At 34.3% G+C, this 22,330-nt stretch overlaps 3 protein-coding genes across 5 annotated transcripts; 1 reads left to right on the forward strand and 2 right to left on the reverse strand.

Annotated features, from left to right (window-relative positions):
* Positions 1-1,257: 1,257 nt before the first annotated feature.
* Positions 1,258-7,562, reverse strand: LOC144550993 (MIF4G domain-containing protein / MA3 domain-containing protein). Its single transcript, XM_078298763.1, has 11 exons — positions 7,403-7,562; positions 6,202-6,870; positions 6,047-6,114; positions 5,597-5,679; positions 5,225-5,324; positions 4,705-4,790; positions 4,128-4,210; positions 3,573-3,709; positions 3,386-3,487; positions 2,756-3,049; positions 1,258-2,008 (listed from the first exon to the last, which is right to left on the reverse strand). The coding sequence occupies exons 1-11, from the start codon at positions 7,404-7,406 to the stop codon at positions 1,502-1,504; spliced, it is 2,133 nt and encodes a 710-aa protein (XP_078154889.1). The 5' UTR covers positions 7,407-7,562; the 3' UTR covers positions 1,258-1,501.
* An 8,053-nt stretch (positions 7,563-15,615) lies between these two features.
* On the forward strand, positions 15,616-18,846 carry LOC144550996 (RNA binding (RRM/RBD/RNP motifs) family protein). 3 transcript variants are annotated; one of them, XR_013510738.1, is made up of 9 exons: positions 15,616-15,743; positions 15,831-15,934; positions 16,035-16,113; positions 16,383-16,457; positions 16,539-16,619; positions 17,289-17,626; positions 17,724-17,783; positions 17,949-18,072; positions 18,483-18,846. XR_013510738.1 is itself a non-coding variant. In XM_078298766.1 (8 exons), the coding sequence occupies exons 1-8, from the start codon at positions 15,738-15,740 to the stop codon at positions 18,498-18,500; spliced, it is 825 nt and encodes a 274-aa protein (XP_078154892.1). In that variant the 5' UTR covers positions 15,616-15,737; the 3' UTR covers positions 18,501-18,846. The 3 variants fall into 3 exon arrangements, 2 of the variants coding, with proteins under 2 accessions (XP_078154892.1, XP_078154893.1); XM_078298766.1 differs by lacking the exon at positions 17,724-17,783; XM_078298767.1 differs by lacking the exons at positions 17,724-17,783; positions 18,483-18,846 and having other exon boundaries at positions 17,289-17,641.
* A 1,116-nt stretch (positions 18,847-19,962) lies between these two features.
* LOC144550995 (9-cis-epoxycarotenoid dioxygenase NCED1, chloroplastic-like) lies at positions 19,963-22,074 on the reverse strand. Its single transcript, XM_078298765.1, has one exon. The coding sequence runs from the start codon at positions 21,948-21,950 to the stop codon at positions 20,112-20,114; it is 1,839 nt and encodes a 612-aa protein (XP_078154891.1). The 5' UTR covers positions 21,951-22,074; the 3' UTR covers positions 19,963-20,111.
* Between the last annotated feature and the right edge of the window lie 256 nt (positions 22,075-22,330).

The following is a 22,330-nucleotide window of genomic DNA, read 5'->3' on the forward strand; positions in this document are numbered from 1 at the left end:
TAGCTGAATGTGACACTCTTTCGCCATCAGAGGGATAGAAGAAGAGAGTCGGATGGAGAGGAAGAGGACCAGTAGACCAAAGTTTTGTTATGGAGAGGGTATTTTAGTCATTAATTATTTGGAGTGACAAAATAAAAAAATTAACTAAGTTTACAGTGAAATTAGAATGATTTCTAATTTCGGGATGGTATTTTTCAAATTTTAAGATTTTAGAGTAGCAAATAACCAATTTTTCCTTGATTTAATGACAAAGGTAATATTTTATGTATGGGAGGGGTTGCAGCTTCGCAGATTCAAAATTGAAAAAAAATATTTTTTTTGTAAATATTAAATAATTGAGTGACTAAACCTCTAACATTTAAAAAAAAATACTAGATTTCATTCATTTTCTGTATATCATCGTAGTAAATGACCACGTGTCAGGGATGGGCACATGCAAAACAATATGCATCAAGTTTGAGAACTAACAACACGCAAAACAAGGTCTTAGGACTCGCATGTGGACACATGCAAAACAATACACACCTAGTTTGCGAGCTAACTTTTGATTTAGTGGTATAAAAAAACAAAATCTTCTGTGGGACTCGCAGGATTGAAATAAGAATGGAAGGTTCTTTATGAATTTTGAAATTTAAAAGAGTAGATCTTCATCTTTTATCTCGAAAAAAAAAACCTGCACCTAATTCTTCATGCCAGCAAGATAATTCTCAAATCAAGCCGAAAATATTTCAAAAATAGAAAAAAGGAATTTTAGATATGTCATCAAGCCAATTAACTATGTACCAAATTTCATATAATGAGCAGAATATAACATTTCATCAAATGTATATCAATTTCAACGTTGTTTAATGAATGATTAAACCTTTTTTTTTTTAAATCTTCACAGATGTTACAAAGTCATGAACGGAACTCGAACTATGGATGATTAAACTAACATCATAGTTTACAACTTTTAAGTGTGCAAGCACACACAAATATAGATTAGGTTTGTAATGTCAGATTTTCAAATTTTAAAGTAATTTGTGACGATTGTCAAGACAATCTTATCATTTGTCAACGAATACCAACCTTGAAAGTTACCATCGCGTTTATCAACAATAGGTGCAACTCAGTCGCAAGTCTGAACCAGCTTCTTTTTTTTAATTAAGTATTAAATTTTCTTGTATATTGCAGGCTGCAGCTCTGGAAAATCAATGATATACAGTGTAATCTTATGACATGTTGTATTACTTAGAAAACTTGGTTATGAAAATATTATTGCACTAAAGCTAAGTTCATCAAAATCGGGTCTCCAACTGCTGGTACGGTGGTACCAGAATACCAGCACAAGTTAATCCATCCTATCGGTTCTTATATTTCCGGATTAACAGATGCGGCAGCATTCTTTTCAATTCTCAAGGCAAAAAAATAATAATAAATAATAATCAATCTAACCTAATCTTGTTTTGCAGAAGCAAAGTTGCAGCCGCCACAAAAAGAAATCATGATCAGAAGAAAATTATTATTTCAAAACACCAGCTGCATTATCCAGCGCCTTCTTCACAATCTTAAACTTCCCAACAAAGCCCTTGTTTGGGGCGACAACATACTGCTTCACAAAAAACAGAATGCCACTCCTCAAAATCTCAAGCTCAGGCAAATTTGCTATCCTTGTAAACACATTCCACACCAATGAATCCTCCATGTTAAACACAAACTCAAACAGCATCCTGAAATGCATAACCCGCTTCGGGGTTAGCTGCACAGGATCAGCAAAATCAACTGATTTTAAAACTGCAAGGGAGAGGGAGAAATTAGCAAGCATCTCAGCCATGAATCTTGCCAAATTCATTGACCGGATCAGTTCCATAGAGTCGAGCTCTTTAAAGTGGTCCCACAAACAGTACTGGAGGCTGAACTTGTGGTTTTTGTCATGGCTGCATAGCTTGGAGGCCAGGACAGTGTAGTACTTGTTGAACATTTTCTCTTGTAAGCAACAGTGAACCAGGACCCGCATGATTTCCCTATCCTATGGTTGATAAACAAGAAGAGTTGTCAAAAAGTTTAAAAACTAGAAAGCACTCATGCCCTGTTAACCCTTGACTTGAACATTTTTTTATGAATTGAGTGCTGGACTTTTATCACATAAATAGGAAATCTTGTTGGAGTGAGGCTATGGTAATATGCATATTACGGATAGACCCGTGTTATAAATCCATATCTCTATTTTTGAAGTTCGAACAGTTGATCCAAAATGTTAAACATAATCTTAATATCAAAATGTACTTGGAGACCAAAATTTTACTATTTTTTTAGATAGGTAGAAAATCGCAACTTTTGGATGGTCCAGAATTTTCAAATCAGCTGACTTTCTACCTATATAAAAAATAGTAAAAAAATTTCTAAGAAATATAAAATTTGGTCTACAAGTACATTTTGATATGAGATCATGTTGAACAGTTCAGATTGACTGTTCCAACTTTAAAAACAGAGATATGAGTCCATAGCAAACCGTAGTGTAATATGCATATATATTACCATAGCCCAACTCATCTTGTTGAACAAATGGTTCAAATAAAAAATGCCGATGCCAACAAAAGCAGCATAAAAGGAAAAAGAGATCCCTAAATGCCAAGTTGCCAACATGGACAAAACTGAACAAAAGATTAATCAAAAACAAAGACAAAAGCACCAAGTCATACTACCACAAGCACAAAATTCCAGAAGCACAATAGAAAGCAAACAAAGCAAAGAAAAGAAATTAAATATATTAAACCTGCTTGCCAGAAATGTCAAGTCGGAGAAGCTTCTCAAAGGCATCTAAATAATCCTCCCCACTCATTATAATACAAAATATAGCCCTCCTCAGGTCAGTGTTCATCCTCTGAGAAGATGCCAGTTGGACAAGCTTTTGTGTCTCCAAATCCTCTGTGCTGAATGTAGTGGCTACAAACTCTACATTCTCTGACATGTTGGCCAGGTCACCTGATAACCACCACTGCCCCTTCTTGTCAGGATCAAGTAGTTTCCGCCACTTGAGCCCCCGCAAGAGTATCTCATCTGCTCTTAGCTGTTATTGATAGTTCATTAAAAATGCAGTGATTAGATTCTATTAGTCCAAATTTCCATGTTTGCTCCTGCGAAACCTTAGAGATTATGCACACTCAGTCATTACATAAATCAGGGAGAATGAGGCTTTTGGCAATACTTCCCTTGCTTTATAGGCTACATGCCGCATTTCCAATTTCACAGAGACAAACAAGATACTTTAACACATTACATGGACAAACATCAGAAATACAAATATTCATCACATTGAACATAAAATATCCACCATCAATGCAGGCCACGTTCAATAATAGAAAAATCAGAGTTCTCAGAAAAACCAAAAGATAATATAGTTTACCTTTTGCAGCCACTTCTTTAGACGAGTGTGATGTGTTGGATCCTCTTTGGTCCTTTTTTTGTTGTTTTTGATATCACATATTGTATCAAGCATAAACTCCATCTACATAAACAGTGGGAAAGAAGTATGAAAATATCCAATTTGATCCTGTTAGGGGGATAGAGACAGAAAAGCATAGTCAACTCACTCTTTTACTATTTATCTTTGAATTCTCATCTTGTGTCCCACTAGGGCTAGTTTTAATCTCATTAACTCTGTGCTGGATACCAAGCACAAAATCTTTCATGGAAGTTGGGTCATCACTTCTTAGCTTCATTCCACAGCCTAGCCATTTTGAAAGTAATTTCCATTACATATGAACATAATTATATTATTGCCAACATTATACCATCACAGCTGGTATGTACTAATACAGATTAGGACACTCCTTTTAACCCTTGTTCCCTACCGTCTTATCAGAATTTTTAGATGAATGGTCAAGGAGGCGAATTTGGTTAAATTGGGCCTTAATTATGCAATTCCAAGGAGTAAAAACAGTTAATAATGCCAAAATAGAAATCTGACAGTCACTCGTAACAATGAACAAAATTGATGCCATAATTGTAGGTATGAACCTAAGAATTCAGAAGGTATATCTAAATGCAAAATGAAGTAAAAAAAACTAAGGTACTTTAAATGTAAAATGTGTTAAAAATGAATCCCTAAACTCTTTATACAGTAAAACAATCAGAATGGTATGTACACTGTAGAGTAGTCAAGATAGTGGCAACATCCAATTCTGTCAGCCGCTTGCTCAATTCAGTCAGAAGATCATACATCAACTCACTGCACATAAAAAGAGGCAATGTACAATAAGTAATATCAACAGAAACAGCTTGGATTTAAAACTGTTTAATTTTTTCATAAAATAAAAATAACATAAATTCTTAAGATTTACTGTTTGAAAAATATTTCTACTCGAACCTTTTTTAGCATAATATCTACTTTACTGTACTATAAAAGTCAACATTTGCCGCACTTGTATTTCCCAGACAACAATTTAAATAACTGAAGACCGATGTTAAGTCCAGAAATGGCCAAACTAGCCCTCAGATATTTTATACAACCAAGTTACTTAAATTCATACAAAATTGAAAATTAATCTCTAAACCTGCTTGAATTGAGTATAATTAAATTTGAAAACCAATCTCTAAATTCATAGCAACAGAAGCTCACTAGAGGAAGAGCAAATTAGTTAACACTTAACAAAACATATATCCTTATTCTTTGCAAGCAGTTCCAAGTATATTGACTGTCAGTTTGCAAATGAAATAATGTACCTGGAAAAGACCCCAAAAATGCACAAGTAGCACAACAATAAGGTCAGGTTCCTAAGAGAGAGACTGTCTTCCTTTGAGTACTCATCCTGAGAGAAAGGGAAAAGAAATAACATGATTTACAGAAAATTAAAGGCTTCCGCAGATATGGAAAAGTATATTCCCGGACAGTAATAGCCTAATATGTGCGATTAAGGTAGATCAGGAAGCACGATAGACTAGAAGTCATATTAAAATGTCAATCTGATCTTATATACCTCAAGGAATTAATAAAATTGATCTGATTTCAATTTAATCTAGGATATGCTTTCAAAGGACCTTGCTAATATAATAGATTTCTTCACGTCTCTTCTAGACAATTTTATATTACCTAGCCCCCATATTTTGAACTTTGAAGCTAGAGGTCTCAATGAAGCCTAAACAAAATGCCAGTAGGTACATATAGGTGTGAACCTCGACCAAAATGGAACCAAAATCACTGATTTGAATAATTTGATCCTAAATCCAAACAATTAAGTTGTACCTGAAATATTTTAGCAAGAGAAGCAAGAAGCTTTGCACCGAAGTCTACTCCAACTAGACAAGCCATACCAGCCACAAAAGCTCCAAACACAGCAGCATACCTAAACAGATAATAAAATTATGCGTTGTACCTATGAATATTATTAATTTCTCAAAAGTAATTGAATGCGATAATGCAAGTGCCCCATTAAATTATTGGATCACATAGTAAAGCCATGATGGTTTGTCAATGGAACTATGACACACCAACAAGCATATCTATACTTCTATACCAACTGATATGACACTGCAAAGAACATATTTATACCAACTCCAATGCCATTCGCATGACTATTAAGAAAACAAGGTCGAGAGAAAAGAGAAAGTGGCTCACTGTTCATTGCCACGGGGCCCTCTCGAACATGATGCCAACACCTCCTCACCAATTACCTGACAGCCAATACTCCTAGGCACTGACTGTAGAATATAATTATAAAGAATGTGAAGAACGTGTATAGGAAAATTAATTGTAGCAAGATTTGAATCAGCCAAACTCATTGGCTTAGCAGTTCAGTTCCAGACTAGAATTCTATGGCAGGTTGGGTCAAGTTGTACTGATTTTTTTTTATACAAATGTTGCCGAGTAAATATGACCTGTGAACACCCCTATGCCTAATAAGCCACAAATGAGCTGTTGGCCAAAGTTCATATGAACCTAAGAGATAAATCTGATACAATTCTGCACAATCAGATCCAGAACTATACAATAGCAGGTACTGGAATCCATTGCTCCTACAATTATAAAGTAACTACATAATAGCAGATATAGATATAGATATAATACCCAAAATATGGCAGCAATTTCCTCTGTAATAGACTCTACATTAGACTCAGACAGTCGATTTAAAAGACCTGGAATAAATCTGAGTTCATCAAACAAACTCATTATATGATAGAAAAAAAGTGCAAAATAAAAAAAATAAAAAACTAAAATCATACCTCTCACTCTGCGGCGAATTTGAGCAATCTCTTCGGATTCGACATTTGCAGTTGCACGCAAATGAGGTGCCACATACTTTGCCTTAACACTTAAGTTCACAACAGGCTCATCTTCTGACATCTCATTCCCCTGTTTTGTTTCTTCGCCTTCTTTAGTCTCCTTTTCAACAACCTTTTTCTTTCTCTTTTGTTTTTTCATCTTACCAGCCTCAGAAGTACTTGCTTCATTAACTGTATTTCCCTCCTCATTTTGGAGTTTACTGTGCTTTCTTTTCTTTTTTCTTTTCTTATCTGCCTCAGAACTACCTTCATCGGTTGTGTTTCCGTCTTCACTTGGGAGTTTAGTTTGCTTTCTTTTTTGTTTCTTCTTTTTATCTGGCACAGGACTTTCTGCTCTCACTGGTAAATCTCCATCTGACTCATAATTCATTCCATTATCAGGGTCTATATCAGAAAATAGGCCCTCAAATAGAGTATTCATTCCATCATCAGGACCAGCCAGCTTTCCTTTCTTCACCTTGAGCTTTTTTGCAAGCCTCCTCTCTAGTTCAAGATCCTCCTCTGCAGTGGTAGTTCCACTGCCCATCTCCAATTCAAGAAACTCTTGGAACTTGCTCCTGGACTTCGTCTTTGGACCATTCTGGTGCCTTAACCGAGATTTCTTCTTATCTGAAACCAAAAAAAGCACTTGAATTGAAATTATATGATGCAAAAGGCAGAAAATGAACTGGAATTAATGCCCAACTTTGTGATGAAAAATGTGTCCAACTTTGTTGAGAAAAAGGCATCAGCCCAATTGCATTACCGACATAATCCTTACATTTAATAGTTAATGAACTGGAATTAATTCCCAACTAAGAAACCCACTGTGACACCACTCAGCTACACACACAGAGTTGGACACCAGTACACAACTGCCACAACAATTGTGTAGGGTCAAGACTCTTTATTTTCCCATTTATTTTTTGTTCTTTTGCATCACAGGTATTTTGGTGCCCCAAAACTCAATCTCTACTCCCTTTTACAATCACAAAGCAACATAACAGAACTTCAACTTATTACAGGAACTTGTCAGAATTTTTATTCAAGAACTGGTACCATTGGTACCATCTCTCTAAACTCAGGGACTGTTGGCAAAAGGTGCAATTGAATCCTCAAAAACATTGCAAAAGGCAGAAAACCTGTCGAAGGTTTCACCTACCCATGATAGATTGGTGATGGAAGTCAGAAGCAAGCCTTTCCAGCAGGGGGCGGAACCAGAATCGGAATATGAGGGAAAAAAAAGGAAAATTTGGCAGGCACCACCGCCTTCGTCTATTGAACAGGGAAATTAGACAGAGTGCGGCGCCTATGTAACAGCGAGAGAGAAACGGGCCAAGTTATAGTAGGGTCCGAAGCTCGGCCCGTACTCGAATTATATTTAGACGAGTTTTGATAGGCCCGTTGAACAACTTAAATTCCGACCCGATCCGATCTCATCACCTCTCTCTCGCCTCTCTCGCCTCCTTGTTGGAACTTGGAAGTGGGAACAACGATCCTTCACCTCTCGCCTCCCTGCTATCTGGCATGGACGGAGACAGGAGTGGAGACAAATGGAGAGAATAAAAGGGAGCAGCTTTGGTTTCTCATGGGCGGATGAGGTGGAGAGAGAAGAGGAACGAGAAAAGAAAAATCAAAATCGAATTCAGAAAGAGAAAGAAATCGGGAAACTATCAAGGATTCCTTGATCTGATCCTACCGAAATTTTTTTAAGGTGCGGCTGCACCGAATTTATTTTGAAGCGTAAGAATTTTTTTCAAATTTGTGTAACTAATATTTTTCACCGCAGCTGAGGAAAAAAATCGGCACCGAAATTTTTTTCACGTGAAAGGGCTCTGCACCAAAATTTGTTGTTGGTTCTCTTTTTTTCTAAAAAACTAATTCCGATCATTCCTTTTGTAACATATTATAACGAGGAGGTTTCAAATGTATTTATTTTTTTACCTTCATTGTATCTTTATTTTTAGATACTTTAATAAATTAATCAAAAATAAAACCGTTAGATATGAATTACATCATTTTATCTATACGCATGTAAAATATTATGACATTTCAACTTTATTTTGATTTTCATCAAGAACTTGTAAAAATATACTAATGTGGATAATTTGTAGACATTGATTTTTTAACTTATTGATTCACACAAAAAAAAAAATTGTAATGTGATATTTTTTTATGAACAGAGAGAAAATAACATATATCACATTTTATGGTTTTATTTTGATGTTTATGTTTTAAATTTTGAGTTATTAATATTTTAAAGTTGAAGGCACCATGGAAGCACGGAAAATTGAGACATTTGAACCCTCCTCTATTATATTATTTTATTTGTAAATTAACAAATACTCCTAAATGTTCATGATCCGCACAAGAAAACATACATGAAATAAGGGCACAATCTCATTTTTTCATATTTTTTCAAAATTTTAAATCTAATGACAAATTCAACTGGGTTGACATTTTCCCTGTTTTTCATGTTGAATGCATCCATATAAAAATTATAATTTTTAGAGTCCATTTATACAAGATCGAGTGGTCGAAATATAAATTTATTATAATTAATCTACTCTAGTTAGCTCAATTCATTTTTGAACCACTTGTCTGATATAAATTAAAGCTTCAGAGATAATAAAATTTTGTATATCTCGTGAAAATAAAGATCAGAGAATTGTATTTGTCATCTGAATTTCAATTTTTTTAATATAAATGAAAACGTGATGTTGCGACATTTTGTGATACCAAAATAGGGGTGAAAACGGTAATATCTGATTCGATATCCGAATATTTATATGGAAATGGATACTAATATAATTTTACATTTTATTTATTTATATCCGATTAGTAAATATATATTATATGTTTGAGATGGGCTACGGTGAATTGCGAAGTAAAGCGACTATTTTACTTCACGCTTATATTTTACGATTTTAAAGTTCAAAACGTCGATCCGAACCGTTCATCTTGTTCTCCATATTGAAATGTGCTTGGAGACCAAATTTTACATTTTTTGGAATTTTTTTACTATTTATTAAGCAATTTTGAAAGTCGCTGATCTGATGGTCCAGAAAATTTTACTGTTTTACTGTTCACAGCAAAACAGCAAATTTCAAAAATACTTAATAAATAGTAACAAAATTCCAAAAAAATATAAAATTTGGTATCCAAGCACATTTCAATATGGATTAAACATCTAACGGTTTGGATAGGTCGTTTGAACTTTCAAAATAAAAATATGGCGTGAAGTAGAAATGTATTTTACTTCGCAACTCACCGTAACCCATCTCTATATGTTTTATTATATATTATGAAAACATATTGTTATTCATCATTATAACTAAATAAATATTATAAACTTTAGTGTTATTTAATATGTTTTAATATTATTTTTAATAAATATTTTATCCAATCTGTATATGTATTCAAAAAAATTTAAAATTATAATTTTACCACTGTCTACTTCGTATCTGCTTTGTTTTCATCTCTAGTAACCAAAAACATCTTGTATTGACACTTCTCAAAAATTTAAACTTCAAGTACTCATTTTCAGACGCCATAATATGTTTTCAAACTCCTCGATTCTTTTTTTTTTTTTCTCTACGGCTTGGTAACACTAACTAAGTCTTTAAAAAAAAAAACAAATTATTCATTTTCAATTTCAAACACCATCAAATGTTTTCAGCCAACTTGAAAGAAAAAATAAAGACAAGTGTGCATCTTGTAATAATTGTGTATTGTATAATAACAAGCGTGCATTATACGATATTAAATTACACTAATAATTGTAGAGTTGTACTTTAGAAACCGAGGCATTCAGACACAAAGAGTGTTTAGTCACTTTATAATTTAAATTTTGTTAGTTATATATATTGAAATTTAATTAAATATTTTATGCTTTGTGTTTTTATATAGTGCAACCTTCATAAGAAATATCAAATTTGTATTTGTAGTTTGTAGTTAAAATTTCAAATTGTGACTGTGAAGACTTGGATTTAATTTCTACCTGTCGCGTATTGAACATTTTTTGCATTTTACGGTTTAACACTTCCAATCTATTTTTTTTAGTTACACACCTATTTAGAAATGAATCAGTACCCATGAGTAAAGTTAGGGTACTCTTAAGCTCAAATTGACTTCAAACAATAAATTTAAACGGTTAAAATCGGTCTAATTGACGAGTGATGTGCTTACATACAAAATTTAAATTTTTTGAATTAATTTATATAAGTCGAGTGGTAAAAAAATTATGAAAAATAAATGCATTGAAATTAACTTATAATTTTTCTTTTACTGCTTGACTTTATTTATACTAAATTAAATTGGAAATTTATAATTTTATATAAAAACACATTTAAATCAGTTTCAATAGTTTAAATTTATTATATTTGAATCCAACCCGCTAGAGTTTGAAGTTAAGTTCACGGAACCTTTTGTATGGTACCGGTAGCAGTTGTCAGTTGTATATACCCTGATAGCTTCTGTCGGATTTTCAAAAAAAAAAAAAATCACGGAACCTTTGAGTGAGCTTAGTAACACCCTAGTTCTACTCAACACACATTGCCCATCACGTACGAAATGCATATGTTATATTAAAATAAATTCAAATGTACTGATGCTTTCATTGTTCTCGATCTTATATGTAACAATTCAAAAGCTTTATAAAATTTTATGCGTACATTATGAAGAATACAGTAAGAATAAAGTCAGATTTTGAAAGAGTAATAGAAGTTGTGGGCTTGAGGCGGCCTTTAAAAATTTTAATGTTACCGTACTGGAATTGAGCCGAACTTTTTATTAATATTCAAAAAAATAATTAAATTTTAAAAACGTATTTCAATTTTCAATAAAATTCCAAAAATATTCAATCAGCTGGATTATCCAGCGGATTTAGAAAACACTTTTCCGCTGGATAATTTAGCGGATTTGGATTTTTTTTTGAGATGTTTTAATTGTTTGAATATATTATGTGAAGTTTTATTTGTAAATTGTTTGAATATTTGAATATATTGGTAGTTTAAGCTAATTGTTAAATGAGAATTAAGATGTACACAATTGAAGATTGAATTGCAGATAATAATCAAATTGTTTCAGCAAATAAGACATTAATTAAACCACTAACAATAAATATCATAAATTAAAATTCAAACAATATAAAAGCAAATTTAATTGTCACTGCAAGTTAAAATTAGAACAATATAAAAAAATTAAAAAATTATTATCCAAAGAATTGGTTATGTTTGAAATTTTGTCAAAAACTAGAGTACTTTTTGAAATTTGATTATTTTTTTTGGATAATAATAAAAATTTCGGAAAATCCTCTCATAGATGTTGAAAATTTGAGATTCTAACCATATCCTAATAAGAATATAATTGACTTTATTGTTAGCGTAAATTATCAAAGTGTAATTTTGAAAAATAATTAACTGTTTCATCTCCAGTAGAGAGTACCGTTGACTTCAGTTTGAGTGCAGAATATCAAAAGCGTAGATCTCCGGAAATGATGAACTGTTCTGGTTTAATATGCAAAAAACATAAAAAAAAAAAAAAAAAAAAATGGAAGGGAAGGAATAAACCAGTTATCACTTATCAGTTATGGCTGTTCTCACTTTTTATTGGGAAACTTCATTGTACGCGTAGCAATTTGATTCGGCCACATGCAGTTTTTCATTCTATTTGACGGATCCGACTCTGCTGCTTTTCTATAAGAAAAGCAGGATCCTGCTTTTCCGATCCTAACCATTCAAAATTTTCTATTCACGTATCTCTATAAAAAAAACTTTTCTGTGCACAAATCTCAACAAATTTAAATGGTTGGGATCTGAAAAGCAGGACCCTGCTTTTCTTTTATAAAAGCAGCAGAGTTTATTCCCTATTTGACTTGTCTGCTGAAAGACTGAAAGTCCGAAACTGTGAAATGAAACGTGACTAACGAGAATACTTAAATCTCCCTGGCTCTCTGGACGAGTGCGTATCCTCTGAGATATCTCAACTTTTGCGTGACCAACGTGTCCGGTGTCTATTCGGGGGTGATGTAGGGGTCAGTATTATGTGTGCTTTGAGATTCGTGCAGAGCGTTTTTAAACGGTTGGGATTTTCAATAAAGTCACGTAAATTTTGAGATATCTCACAGGATACGAATTCGTCTCTGGACCGGCTATATGTGGGGCCCTCAAATCAGAAACGAATATTTTTCCGTCCAATTACATAACGAATGTTTCTATTAATCGTTGTTATCGTTATCAACTAAACTGTTGTGGCTTCAATTTTCGTTATTTAAGAAATCATATGTTATTTTTTTCTTTCTCAGAAAAATATACTGAAATATATGATACTTGATATTATTTAATTTAAACAAAAAAAGTAAAGTTATGTGTTTTTTAAGTCAATGGGAAATTAAAATGCTGTGACGTTGTGTTTTAGATTGCTATCAAATGATCTCAATTTGATAGTCAAATTAAGCATTTGAAATCATAGTCACATGCAAGATTCGCAAATTATTCGCGAATTATTCATTTTTTTGGTGATGACGAACCGAACGTTGAATTATTCAGTTGACCGAACTTTGATCAAATTATTTGTAAATAATTCATAAATTTTATGAATTATTCCTTAACTTTTTTTTATTTTTTCCTATAATATTTTTTTGTTTTTATTTTTTATTTTTGCTCCCTTGTGGGATTGGGATCTCTGATCTAGATAATTCTGAATCATTCTCGAATTATACTGAACATATATGAATAGTTAGAATCAAAATACATATATGGATATTGAACTGAATAATTTATGAATATCGATAGAACGAACAAGATAAATTAAGAACAGAGCACACAAATGCAAAAAAATTATAATATGCGGCTTTTGAAATACGAGGTAGATGATAAATGACATCTACTATTTTATTTGCATAATAAATGACGAGCTCATAGAATATTATAATGTCTTTAAAAAATAGGATTTAAAACGAATTGATAGAAAATTGAGATTCATATTTGTTTCCTGTATATGATAAATTATTTCTGCTTTATACATCTCCGTTCTTATATTAAGTATGTCGATGTCCTGCTCCGCCAACGGCTTTGATTAAAAGATGAAATTCCATATTGAATATTAACCCTCATATCAAATATTATGATTCTATGCATCCATTTTATGTTTTTTTTTACGTGTAGACATCTAAATTTATTTAGACACGTACTAGCTATACGTACTATCCACATGCAAATTATATCATCTTTATGAATAATCATAATTTCCTTCTATTTTTTAAATGTTATTTAAAGAATTTTGAATTGATTGATGATTGATTAGTCATGTATTAATTTCTTTCTATTTTTTATATCATTTAAGGAATGTTGTTTGTTATATTTTAATATGTCATTTTGTATGAATTTTTATTATGAAAATATACGCCATTGAATATGTTATTTAATATGTCATTTTAAAAATATTATTTATATGAGGAGGGTTCAAATGCACCCAAATTTTTGTGCACTCAGACTGAATTTTTTTTTCCCACATAAACAGTAAAATCTAGTTCAAAATTTTCAATTCCTTTACCCATTCCTATTCCATACTAGGCTGCCGATCAGGCCCTCAGGGAGCACTGGAGCTTCACCAACACGATACTAGTCTATAGTAAATAGTAATAGAGGATCTGAAACACAACTTTACCTAATTACCTTCCAAGTTGTTTTTTAGGAGGATGATATTTTAAGCCTGAATTACTTCTGGTAACCACTATTATGGATTTAAAAAAAAAATATTTTAAGCCTGAATTTGTGATATCGAGCGCAAGAGAAAATTTGTTACCAATTATATCCCGATAAGGATTCTTTGTATATTTTCTAAGATTCTGTGAGCAATTAACGCACTATTTAATAAAAAAAAATTAAGAGTACTAATTTTGTAATTCTTTTATTTTTTATTTTTTTCCATTCTCAATCTACGCCCAGAAATTAATTTTAGAGACTACTAGCGGCATCTATACCACACGACATTTATTGCTAATTCATGCCAAAATTTGTTGATAGTTCAAGACTTCACTTAAGTTTAATTTATAAGTTCGGTAAATTTAAATTTTTATGCTGAATATTTCTATTTTAGTATGTTTTTTATTTTTTCCATTTCATTTTTGAAGGATTTAATTAACCCGTGTTACATGTAAGTTTTTTTATAGTTTGCTATTTCTATTTTTCTATAATTGTTGATATTCGACCGTCTAAGTTTTGAATTTTTGTTAAACACCTTAAGTCCACACTTAAATTTATATGCAATATGTTATTTGGCGAGCGTTCAAATGCCTCAATTTTTTGTGCCTTCATTATATCTCCATTTTTAAAAACTTTAATAACTCAAAATTTGAAACTTAAAAGTCAAAACAAAACGGTGGATATGATCTTCATAATTTTATCTATGCATATGCAAAATGTCACGACATTTCAACTTTGTTTTGATTGTTATCAAGAGATTGTAAAAAAATGTACTAATGTGGATAATTTTTAAATGTTGATTTTTCAACTTATTAATTAACATAAAAACAAAATTAAAATGTGATAATATTTTATAAGCATATAGAGAAAATAACATAGATCACATCTAATGGTTTTATTTTGACCTTTATAATCTAAATTTTGAGTTATTAAATTTTTTAAAAATGAAGACATGATGGAGACACAAAAAATGGACGCATTTAGACCCTCATGTTATTTTACATTAGGTTGTACTTATAAACTTATTTAAAAAAATATTATTTGTTAGTGAATATGTTATTTTGTATGAGATTTTGTTAAGAAAATATATTAAAAAGATAAAAAACATATATGTTATTTAATATATCATTCAATGAACGTTATTTTCATGTAGATGTCATTTAATATGTTATTTAAAAAAATATATTATTTGTTATTTAATTTATTTTTTATAAAAGTATGTCATTATATATAATTTTTTATTATGTTTCATTTCAATTTACGGACATAATACTAATAAATAAATAAAAAGTATCTAATAAGACAGAACCGGTATAAGAAAAATAAATTCTTTACAACTCTGAAAAAGTAAAATAAATAATTAGATGCACAAGGGGCATTTTTGGAAAACCAGGCGACGACTTACAGACAGGTAAGTCGGGTCCTCGCCTCGAAGGGGGTAAGAATCTTTTTTGTCCAAGCTCTCAGAATTCTTTCTATCTTTGAAAAAATTCCCTCTTTTTTTTTTTTTCAAAATACATTTTCCTTCAATCGCCCTTAGAACTTCTAAAAGACTACAGTCACTCCAATAGGACCTCTACATATGTGCAAACAGCACAGCAGACATCGAGGGTATTTTCGGTATTTTTTAATAATTCCCACAAGCTACTAAGCTTCTAGTAGTTATCCAGCAAATAAAACACTTCACGCAGCAGCAGCAGCAGCAGTTGGAAAGTGACGGCGACTGAAATCTGACCAAAACGGAGAAGAACAGAATCCTTTTTCATTTTTTCATATTTGTTTCTCAAATTAATGGAGGTAATTAGGAGACAAAGCTTCGAATCTCTTTTCCTGCTGTTTCGTTTTTGTTGGAGATTTCTAATGACTTTGTTTTCTATTTGGTAGACAAGAACGGTTCAGGTGAAGAACGTATCAGATCTGGCCAGGGAGAGGGAGATTCGCGAGTTCTTCTCCTTCTCCGGTGAGATCGAGCATATAGACCTCAATAGGCAATCACTTTTCTATATTTTCGTAACTTTTAAACGATTTTCTCTCTATTTCATGTAATTCTAGAAATTAATATATGAATATTTTTTTTTCTTTTAACAGTGACGAATCAGGTACGCGGAGAGTTGCGTTTGTTACTTTTAAGGATCCAGTAGCACTTGAGATTGCTCTTCGTCTATCGGTACATGAAATTCCTTTCTTCTCCATTAGTTGATAAAATTTTGCGATATTTTTGTTATTAAAATCATAAAATAAGTTCCTTGCGTGCTAATTGAAACAAGAATACTACAACTAAAGCAACCATTGGTTGAACTTCTGCTCTGATATTAAGGTGTCTGAGCCTTAGAGATTCACATCCAATTGGAAGTATTAGAATGTACACAACACCATTAGCTGTAAATAGATGTTGATGCAACAACATAATTCATAGCTTTATTTTGCCCCATGCAGGGAGCCACAATTGTAGATCAAATTGTGGATATCAGCCCGGCTGAGAATTACATTTACATCCCTTTAACTTCTCAGGTACTTATCTCTTTACTATTTGTTCAGCAACTTATAGTTCGCCATTCATATATTCATGCCCATCTATTCTAAATTATACAGCAAGTTGTGGTTCATGAAGAAAGTGAGTTAAGGCAGGAGACAAATTCTGATTCGGCTGTAAATTTGACCCAAAGAACTGAGGTGGGTTTAAATTCCAGTGTATTTTTACTGAATATGACCTTTCTTTCTTGCTGCAATGTTCACATTATATTTCTGGATCATTTGTGACGTGTGCCCATCTTTCTGAAATTTGCCATTCCACTTTTGGGTTGTTTATAAATAGCATCGACACATTGAATCAAGGTTATATTAAGCCAATCACTTCTCCTCACAACTAATACATGTAAACTTTTTGAACAATTTTTTTATTTATCTTGCATGTGCTCAGAGAAAGGGCCACTAGATATATTTTTTTTAATAAAAGTAGGTATACCCCACCGATTTCATTACTTGAAAGTTGAAACCACAAATTGTTCGGAAGACTGGTACCAACTCTCTGGTACCAGCGTCTTTCCTTACACAGTTCCCTAACATATCTACTACAGACCTTACAACAAACTACAAGTTCATCCTTACAAATTAGTGCAAAATTATCAACAATTTAATGAAACATTCCTTGACAATTGCCTAGTAGTTAGCAAAGCATCACTCACAAATATTTCAACAAATTTTGGCTTTTGTTGCTAATATAGCAAATATTGCATTGCGTCCACATGTTCGATGAATATAACTTTGTTCTTCAAGTAAATTCAGTAGCAGAAATCTCTAACGCATACCTTTTGCTAAACTACCGGTCCATTCCTTGTGTAGGGTAAAGATGGGCTAAGCCCAGGTAGAGTTTATGTAAGTAAAGCACAAGATGTGGTACATACTATGATACAAAAGGGATCGACACTGGGCCAAGATGCCGTGAACCGAGCTAAGGCGTTTAATGAAAAACACCGGCTAAGGGCCAGTGCATCAGAAAAGGTCTCGTCCTTTGACCAGCGCATAGGCCTGTCACAGAAAATCAACATCGGCATTTCTGTGGTCAATGAGAAGGTGAAGTCTGTTGATCAGAAGCTACAAGTCTCTGATAAAACCATGGCTGCTATAACCGTTGCTGAGAGAAAACTTACTGACACTGGCACGGCTGTGAAAAGCAACAGGTTGGTTTTTTAATGGTAATTTCTTATGTTGTCTGTTCAACTTCTGTGCTACTTTTATTTGTATCTGTTATATTTTGTGGGTTTTTGCATGAATTAGGGAAGAAAATGGCAGGTTCTGAACAAAAAAATTGCTGTGAATTGATCAGCCTCAGTGCCTGTATGTTTGTTTCCTGCTATAATGTATACAATTTTTCAAGGATTTGCTCTGGCATAATTGTTAAAAGTTCAAAACCCATCCCCCTTGCTACATCACAAGTCATGTAATTTCTTGTACCAATAACTATGCATAGTACACATACTAAATTAACTTTACCTTGTTTAGATATGTAACCGCCAGTACAAGCTGGTTAAATGGAGCTTTTAGTAGGGTAGCAAGAGCTGGTCAATTTGCTGGCACAAAGACCAGAGAGAAGTTTCAGGTTGCTGTTTCTAATCTGACTGCCAAAGTAAGTGACAATGCTATCACTTTGCTATTGTTACTTGTTTGAAAGTCTATTCAATTTCATGTATTTAACATATAAGCTGGCAACATTTTAGTTCTTCATTGGGTTGGGTTTGGTGAATCTGGTCAGATCTGGTATGGTGCTTAGGTCTTTCAGGTTGTGCAATTGGGTTGGCTTTTCTTTATTTCAATATAAACTATGGTAAAGGTGGGAGTCGTTGGCTTGGCTTTGATCCATAATTTACCAGCTTTGTTATTTTGCTCCGAGTATTCTACTGTTAGGTTTTTAAGGTCCACTGCTTGTGGTTGTCAATACATACTGCAGTGTGTTACATTGGCACCACATCACTGCTCTTAGAGTAGTCTTTTTTTTTTTTTTAATCATTTCTAATTTGGACTCTTTTCCCTATCCAGGATCCTATTGCAGCCTGAGCTTGGTGGATCTGAGTTGCAGGAAAAGATTTAAGAAACCTCCAGTCAATATATTGTTTCGAATGTGATTTATCCATCTGTCTCCCTCCCCCAGTTTGAGTAAGTGGTTTTGCCAGTTTTGTGTAAATGTCTGAAAAATTAGACAACTTACCATTCTTTCAATTGTTTGTATGTCAAAATGTTGTGGCCAATGATTTATTTTTCTCAAAAATGAGAAATAGTGTTGTTATCAAAGTAATTTGTTGTCTAAAGGAACTATATTATTTTTCCCGAGTGGATTCTTCATAACTAAATGAATACTCTGTTGTCTTTTATTGGAAGTTTTGGAGTTGGTTGATACGTTAAATTGCCCTTCATTGCTTCAGTAAGATATGTATATCTAATATTAATCTGTCATTCTTATTTTGCTGCCTGTATCCACGTGGAAAGCTAACTATATTTTTTTTCCGCTGTCCGTAAAAATCTGTTTCAAACTCTGTAATTTATTTGTAAACTTGTTGATGTTTTGGCTATCCTGCAAGTTCTTTTGTGAGATTGAGGAACAATTAACCTGCACATTACATGTTGATTTATTTTCTCTGGAATTATTCACTTTATGCTCCAATATTCTGAGGCAGCATTTTTATCAAAATAATTATTATGGTACATTGCGATTCTTCGTGTATGTTTTGAAGTATTGCTACTTTGTTAGCCTAACCTTAGTAATCTTGCACATGTTGATTAAAACTTTTGTGATAGGTTGTATTATCTGCCAAATTGTTTGCAGCTGTCACAAGTGACAACCAACATAGAAGTTCGTTCAAAATGAAAAACGAACACTTTTGTTGCGTTCTTGCATCTGAAACATGCGTTTTTTTTTTTTTGGATTAAAGGGCCCGGTACATCTCAGATGTTATTCTCGAGAATTTAACTGGTGTCCTCTTGAAATAGAGACGAGCACTGCACTAAGCTTGCGGTTTGAAACATGCGTCAAGTTAAAAGTACATTTCGTGTAGAAATGAAATTCATAGCATAAAGTTTGATGCGCTGTGTACAAGTATATTACATGATGATAAACACGTACACAATTACGTTTATTTTCCTACACTGCAGTCGAAAGATTGGTGGCAATAAAATTTATTCCGCTTTCTAACTTCTGTGGCTTGTAATCTTTCCATTTCAATGTTTTTGAAAGAAGTTCCGGTTCACAACGTATCACTTTTCCATTTTAGTAGCCTACGTCAGAAATTCTTCAATTATAGTGACCTGATTTTCTAGGATGGGATGCTACAGGCGTAGGACTAATTGCTGTAATTAAGTGCAAGGGCTTTTACTAGAGGAGATAAACAACAGAAGAATTTGCACCGTAACAAGGCAAATTCACTTCGTGTAAAACTTGATAGCGTGAGCCCAATAATTTTTTGATTCTGTCTCAGAGGATGTATTTTTTCTGCTAGATAAAATATTATCAGTAACTATGTTACAATGTATACGACCAACCAATTTGGTCCTGCTAATAGGAATCTTTGTCTGCTTCATGTATGGTTGTGTTCTATTGCTACGTTCTACAGCTGATTCTTGTGTTGATGTATACATTTTTGTATGATACATGTATATACCGTATAACTAAATTTATGAGGAAGGTCGCTGAGCAAGAAGCTCAGCTTTGGAGACGAAGAGACCATGGAAACCATACGGTACACGATGTGGAAGAAGCACCTCAGCAACAATGTCAAGATTTGGGGAACGCGCATCCATTACCAAGAACCTCGACTCACCTGTTCCCTCATTATGCACATATGACACCAAGTACCCGTCGTCTTCCTCCTCACTGCCATCATTTGGTACAAAGAAAGGCTCTCCTCCGAAGCATCCCGGGCCAAAGTCACGACTTGCAACGACACAGTTCCCTGTGCCAGTCAGTGAGAAGTCAAGCTTTACAACCCCGGAAATTTTGGGCATGGGATTTCCCATCGCTAGGTAGGCATACTGGTTTCGCCTGCCCAAGTAGCCTGGATGGATCACTCCGAAGTCTAAGTTGCCGGCAGACAGAGGTTTTCTTGAAACTGCCCCTGTATTGAGGTTGATCCGGACCATCTCCACACAGCTGTGCACAAGATCCAGGTTCTCAAGCATGTGCTCGATAGACAGAATGTTTGGTGCCACCATCACAAGATACTTTTCGCCGGCCGCATTCTCTTCCTCCCATGCATTGATTGAGTGCATCATGTTGAATCCTGGCACATCAAACCATCTAATCTCAGACTCGTTTGTTGCGTAGCGTGGAAGCACTCCTAGTCGTGGCACCTTACCTCGATCAGAGCCTACAGGTGCGCTATTGCCCATTACCATGTCCATGGGTTTCATCACTACTTGGATGTCAGCAAACAACGCATAATTTTCGGTGATTGCAAAATCATGCATGAAGGATGGTTGTTGCATGGAAAAGATAGGGACATCAGCTAACTTATTGCCTGCTGGGTCAAAGCGGAAGTATGTGAGGAAGGGAGGTACAGGCCCGTAGCGGAAGGCAAAGGTTTCTCCTGTTACAGGGTCTTTCTTGGGGTGAGCAGTCATCCCCATCACCAATCGACCACCGAAATCACACCTTCCGATGGTAGAAATCTCTCCTGTGGCAGGGTCAACTTGCACGGCATACGGCAAGTCTGACTCACCCAAGGCATAAAGGCGGCCCGCAAAGAACACAAGGCTCGTGTTAGCCAAACCAACACCTTGAGTAGGGTTCATCTGGCCGGTAAGCACTCTTGCTGCCGTGACAGCACCACGCGCCATTCCAGCGAAGCCATGGAATCCAGAGAAGACGTTGGGCATCACCGGAGTACCAGCATCACGCTCGGTAAGGTACTTGTAGGTTTGGACATAACGGGAGCAGAGTGTGGCATCTCCGTCAGCAGAGAGGAGCAGGGAGTGAAGCATGCCATCACCGTCAAACAAGTGGTGGGGCCCACGGGGCAGGTATTGTGGGTTAGGTCCATTGCGGATGTAGGTGCCACCAGCGAGGCAGGGGGGGATGGAGCCACGAATGACGGGGCAACGCGTTGGAGGGAGCTCATCAACAGGAGCAAAGTTATCAAAGAGAACGTTGCGGGGGTCAACAGAGGGACGCAGCGCGGGCGGATCAATGAAAGTGTTGATCATGTCTTCGAGGGCATTACAAAATGCCATCGGAAGTGACAGCGGTGCTGCTGGCAGCATTGCTGATTTAGATCTAGGTCTAGTGGCAACTGGAGTCCTTGAACTTGAACGAGCATCATTTGTTCTCTCAGGGGCAGCTACCTTCGTCGGAGTAGGTTGTGCGGGATATTTAGAATTTGATGGTGGCGGTTGTGATGGTGGAGCTGGTTTTTCTTTGGTTAAAACAGCAGATACGGGGAGGAGGGGTGATCTCTTTGTTATTAATTTGTTGTTTGAAGGGTTGATGGAGAGGTAGGAGGTCGTTAAGGTCTTCATTTCAAGATCTTTGCTTTAACTCTGGGAACCACGGTGGTGTGTACTGTGTACGAGTTTAATTTGATGAGATTTTTCTCTGTGAATTCACAAGGGAACTAATGCGGTCCCCTGGTACTTATAAAAGTTGGTGGCGTGTTTTTCTCATGATGTAATAGCTCCAACATGTAATAATTGTGAACTATTATCATTTATCAATCTTAATAATTGATCAGAGGGGTATAGATATACGGTACGGATGGAATTCGGCGAAGATATTTTTTATGTTCATAACTAGTCTTATTCGTATTTTATTATATATAATCCGTTAATATTAATTTTATTTATATTCTAGTCTTATTCGTATTTTATTATATATAATCCGTTAATATTAATTTTATTTA

The sequence above is a fragment of the Carex rostrata genome, chromosome 3 (genome assembly GCF_964058835.1).
Source record: "Carex rostrata chromosome 3, lpCarRost1.2, whole genome shotgun sequence".
Taxonomy (NCBI): domain Eukaryota; kingdom Viridiplantae; phylum Streptophyta; class Magnoliopsida; order Poales; family Cyperaceae; genus Carex; species Carex rostrata.

Coding starts and splice junctions, on each gene's coding strand:
- LOC144550996 (XM_078298766.1), top strand. Junction 15,935..16,034: donor GAGCATATAGACCTCAATAG/GCAATCACTTTT, acceptor TTCTTTTAACAG/TGACGAATCAGGTACGCGGA. Junction 17,627..17,948: donor ACGGCTGTGAAAAGCAACAG/GTTGGTTTTTTA, acceptor TACCTTGTTTAG/ATATGTAACCGCCAGTACAA.
- LOC144550993 (XM_078298763.1), bottom strand. Junction 3,488..3,572: donor CAAAGATAAATAGTAAAAGA/GTGAGTTGACTA, acceptor CTGTTTATGTAG/ATGGAGTTTATGCTTGATAC. Junction 3,050..3,385: donor TAAAGAAGTGGCTGCAAAAG/GTAAACTATATT, acceptor TATCAATAACAG/CTAAGAGCAGATGAGATACT.
- LOC144550995 (XM_078298765.1), bottom strand. CDS start 21,950: ATGAAGACCTTAACGACCTCCTACCTCTCCATCAACCCTTCAAACAAC.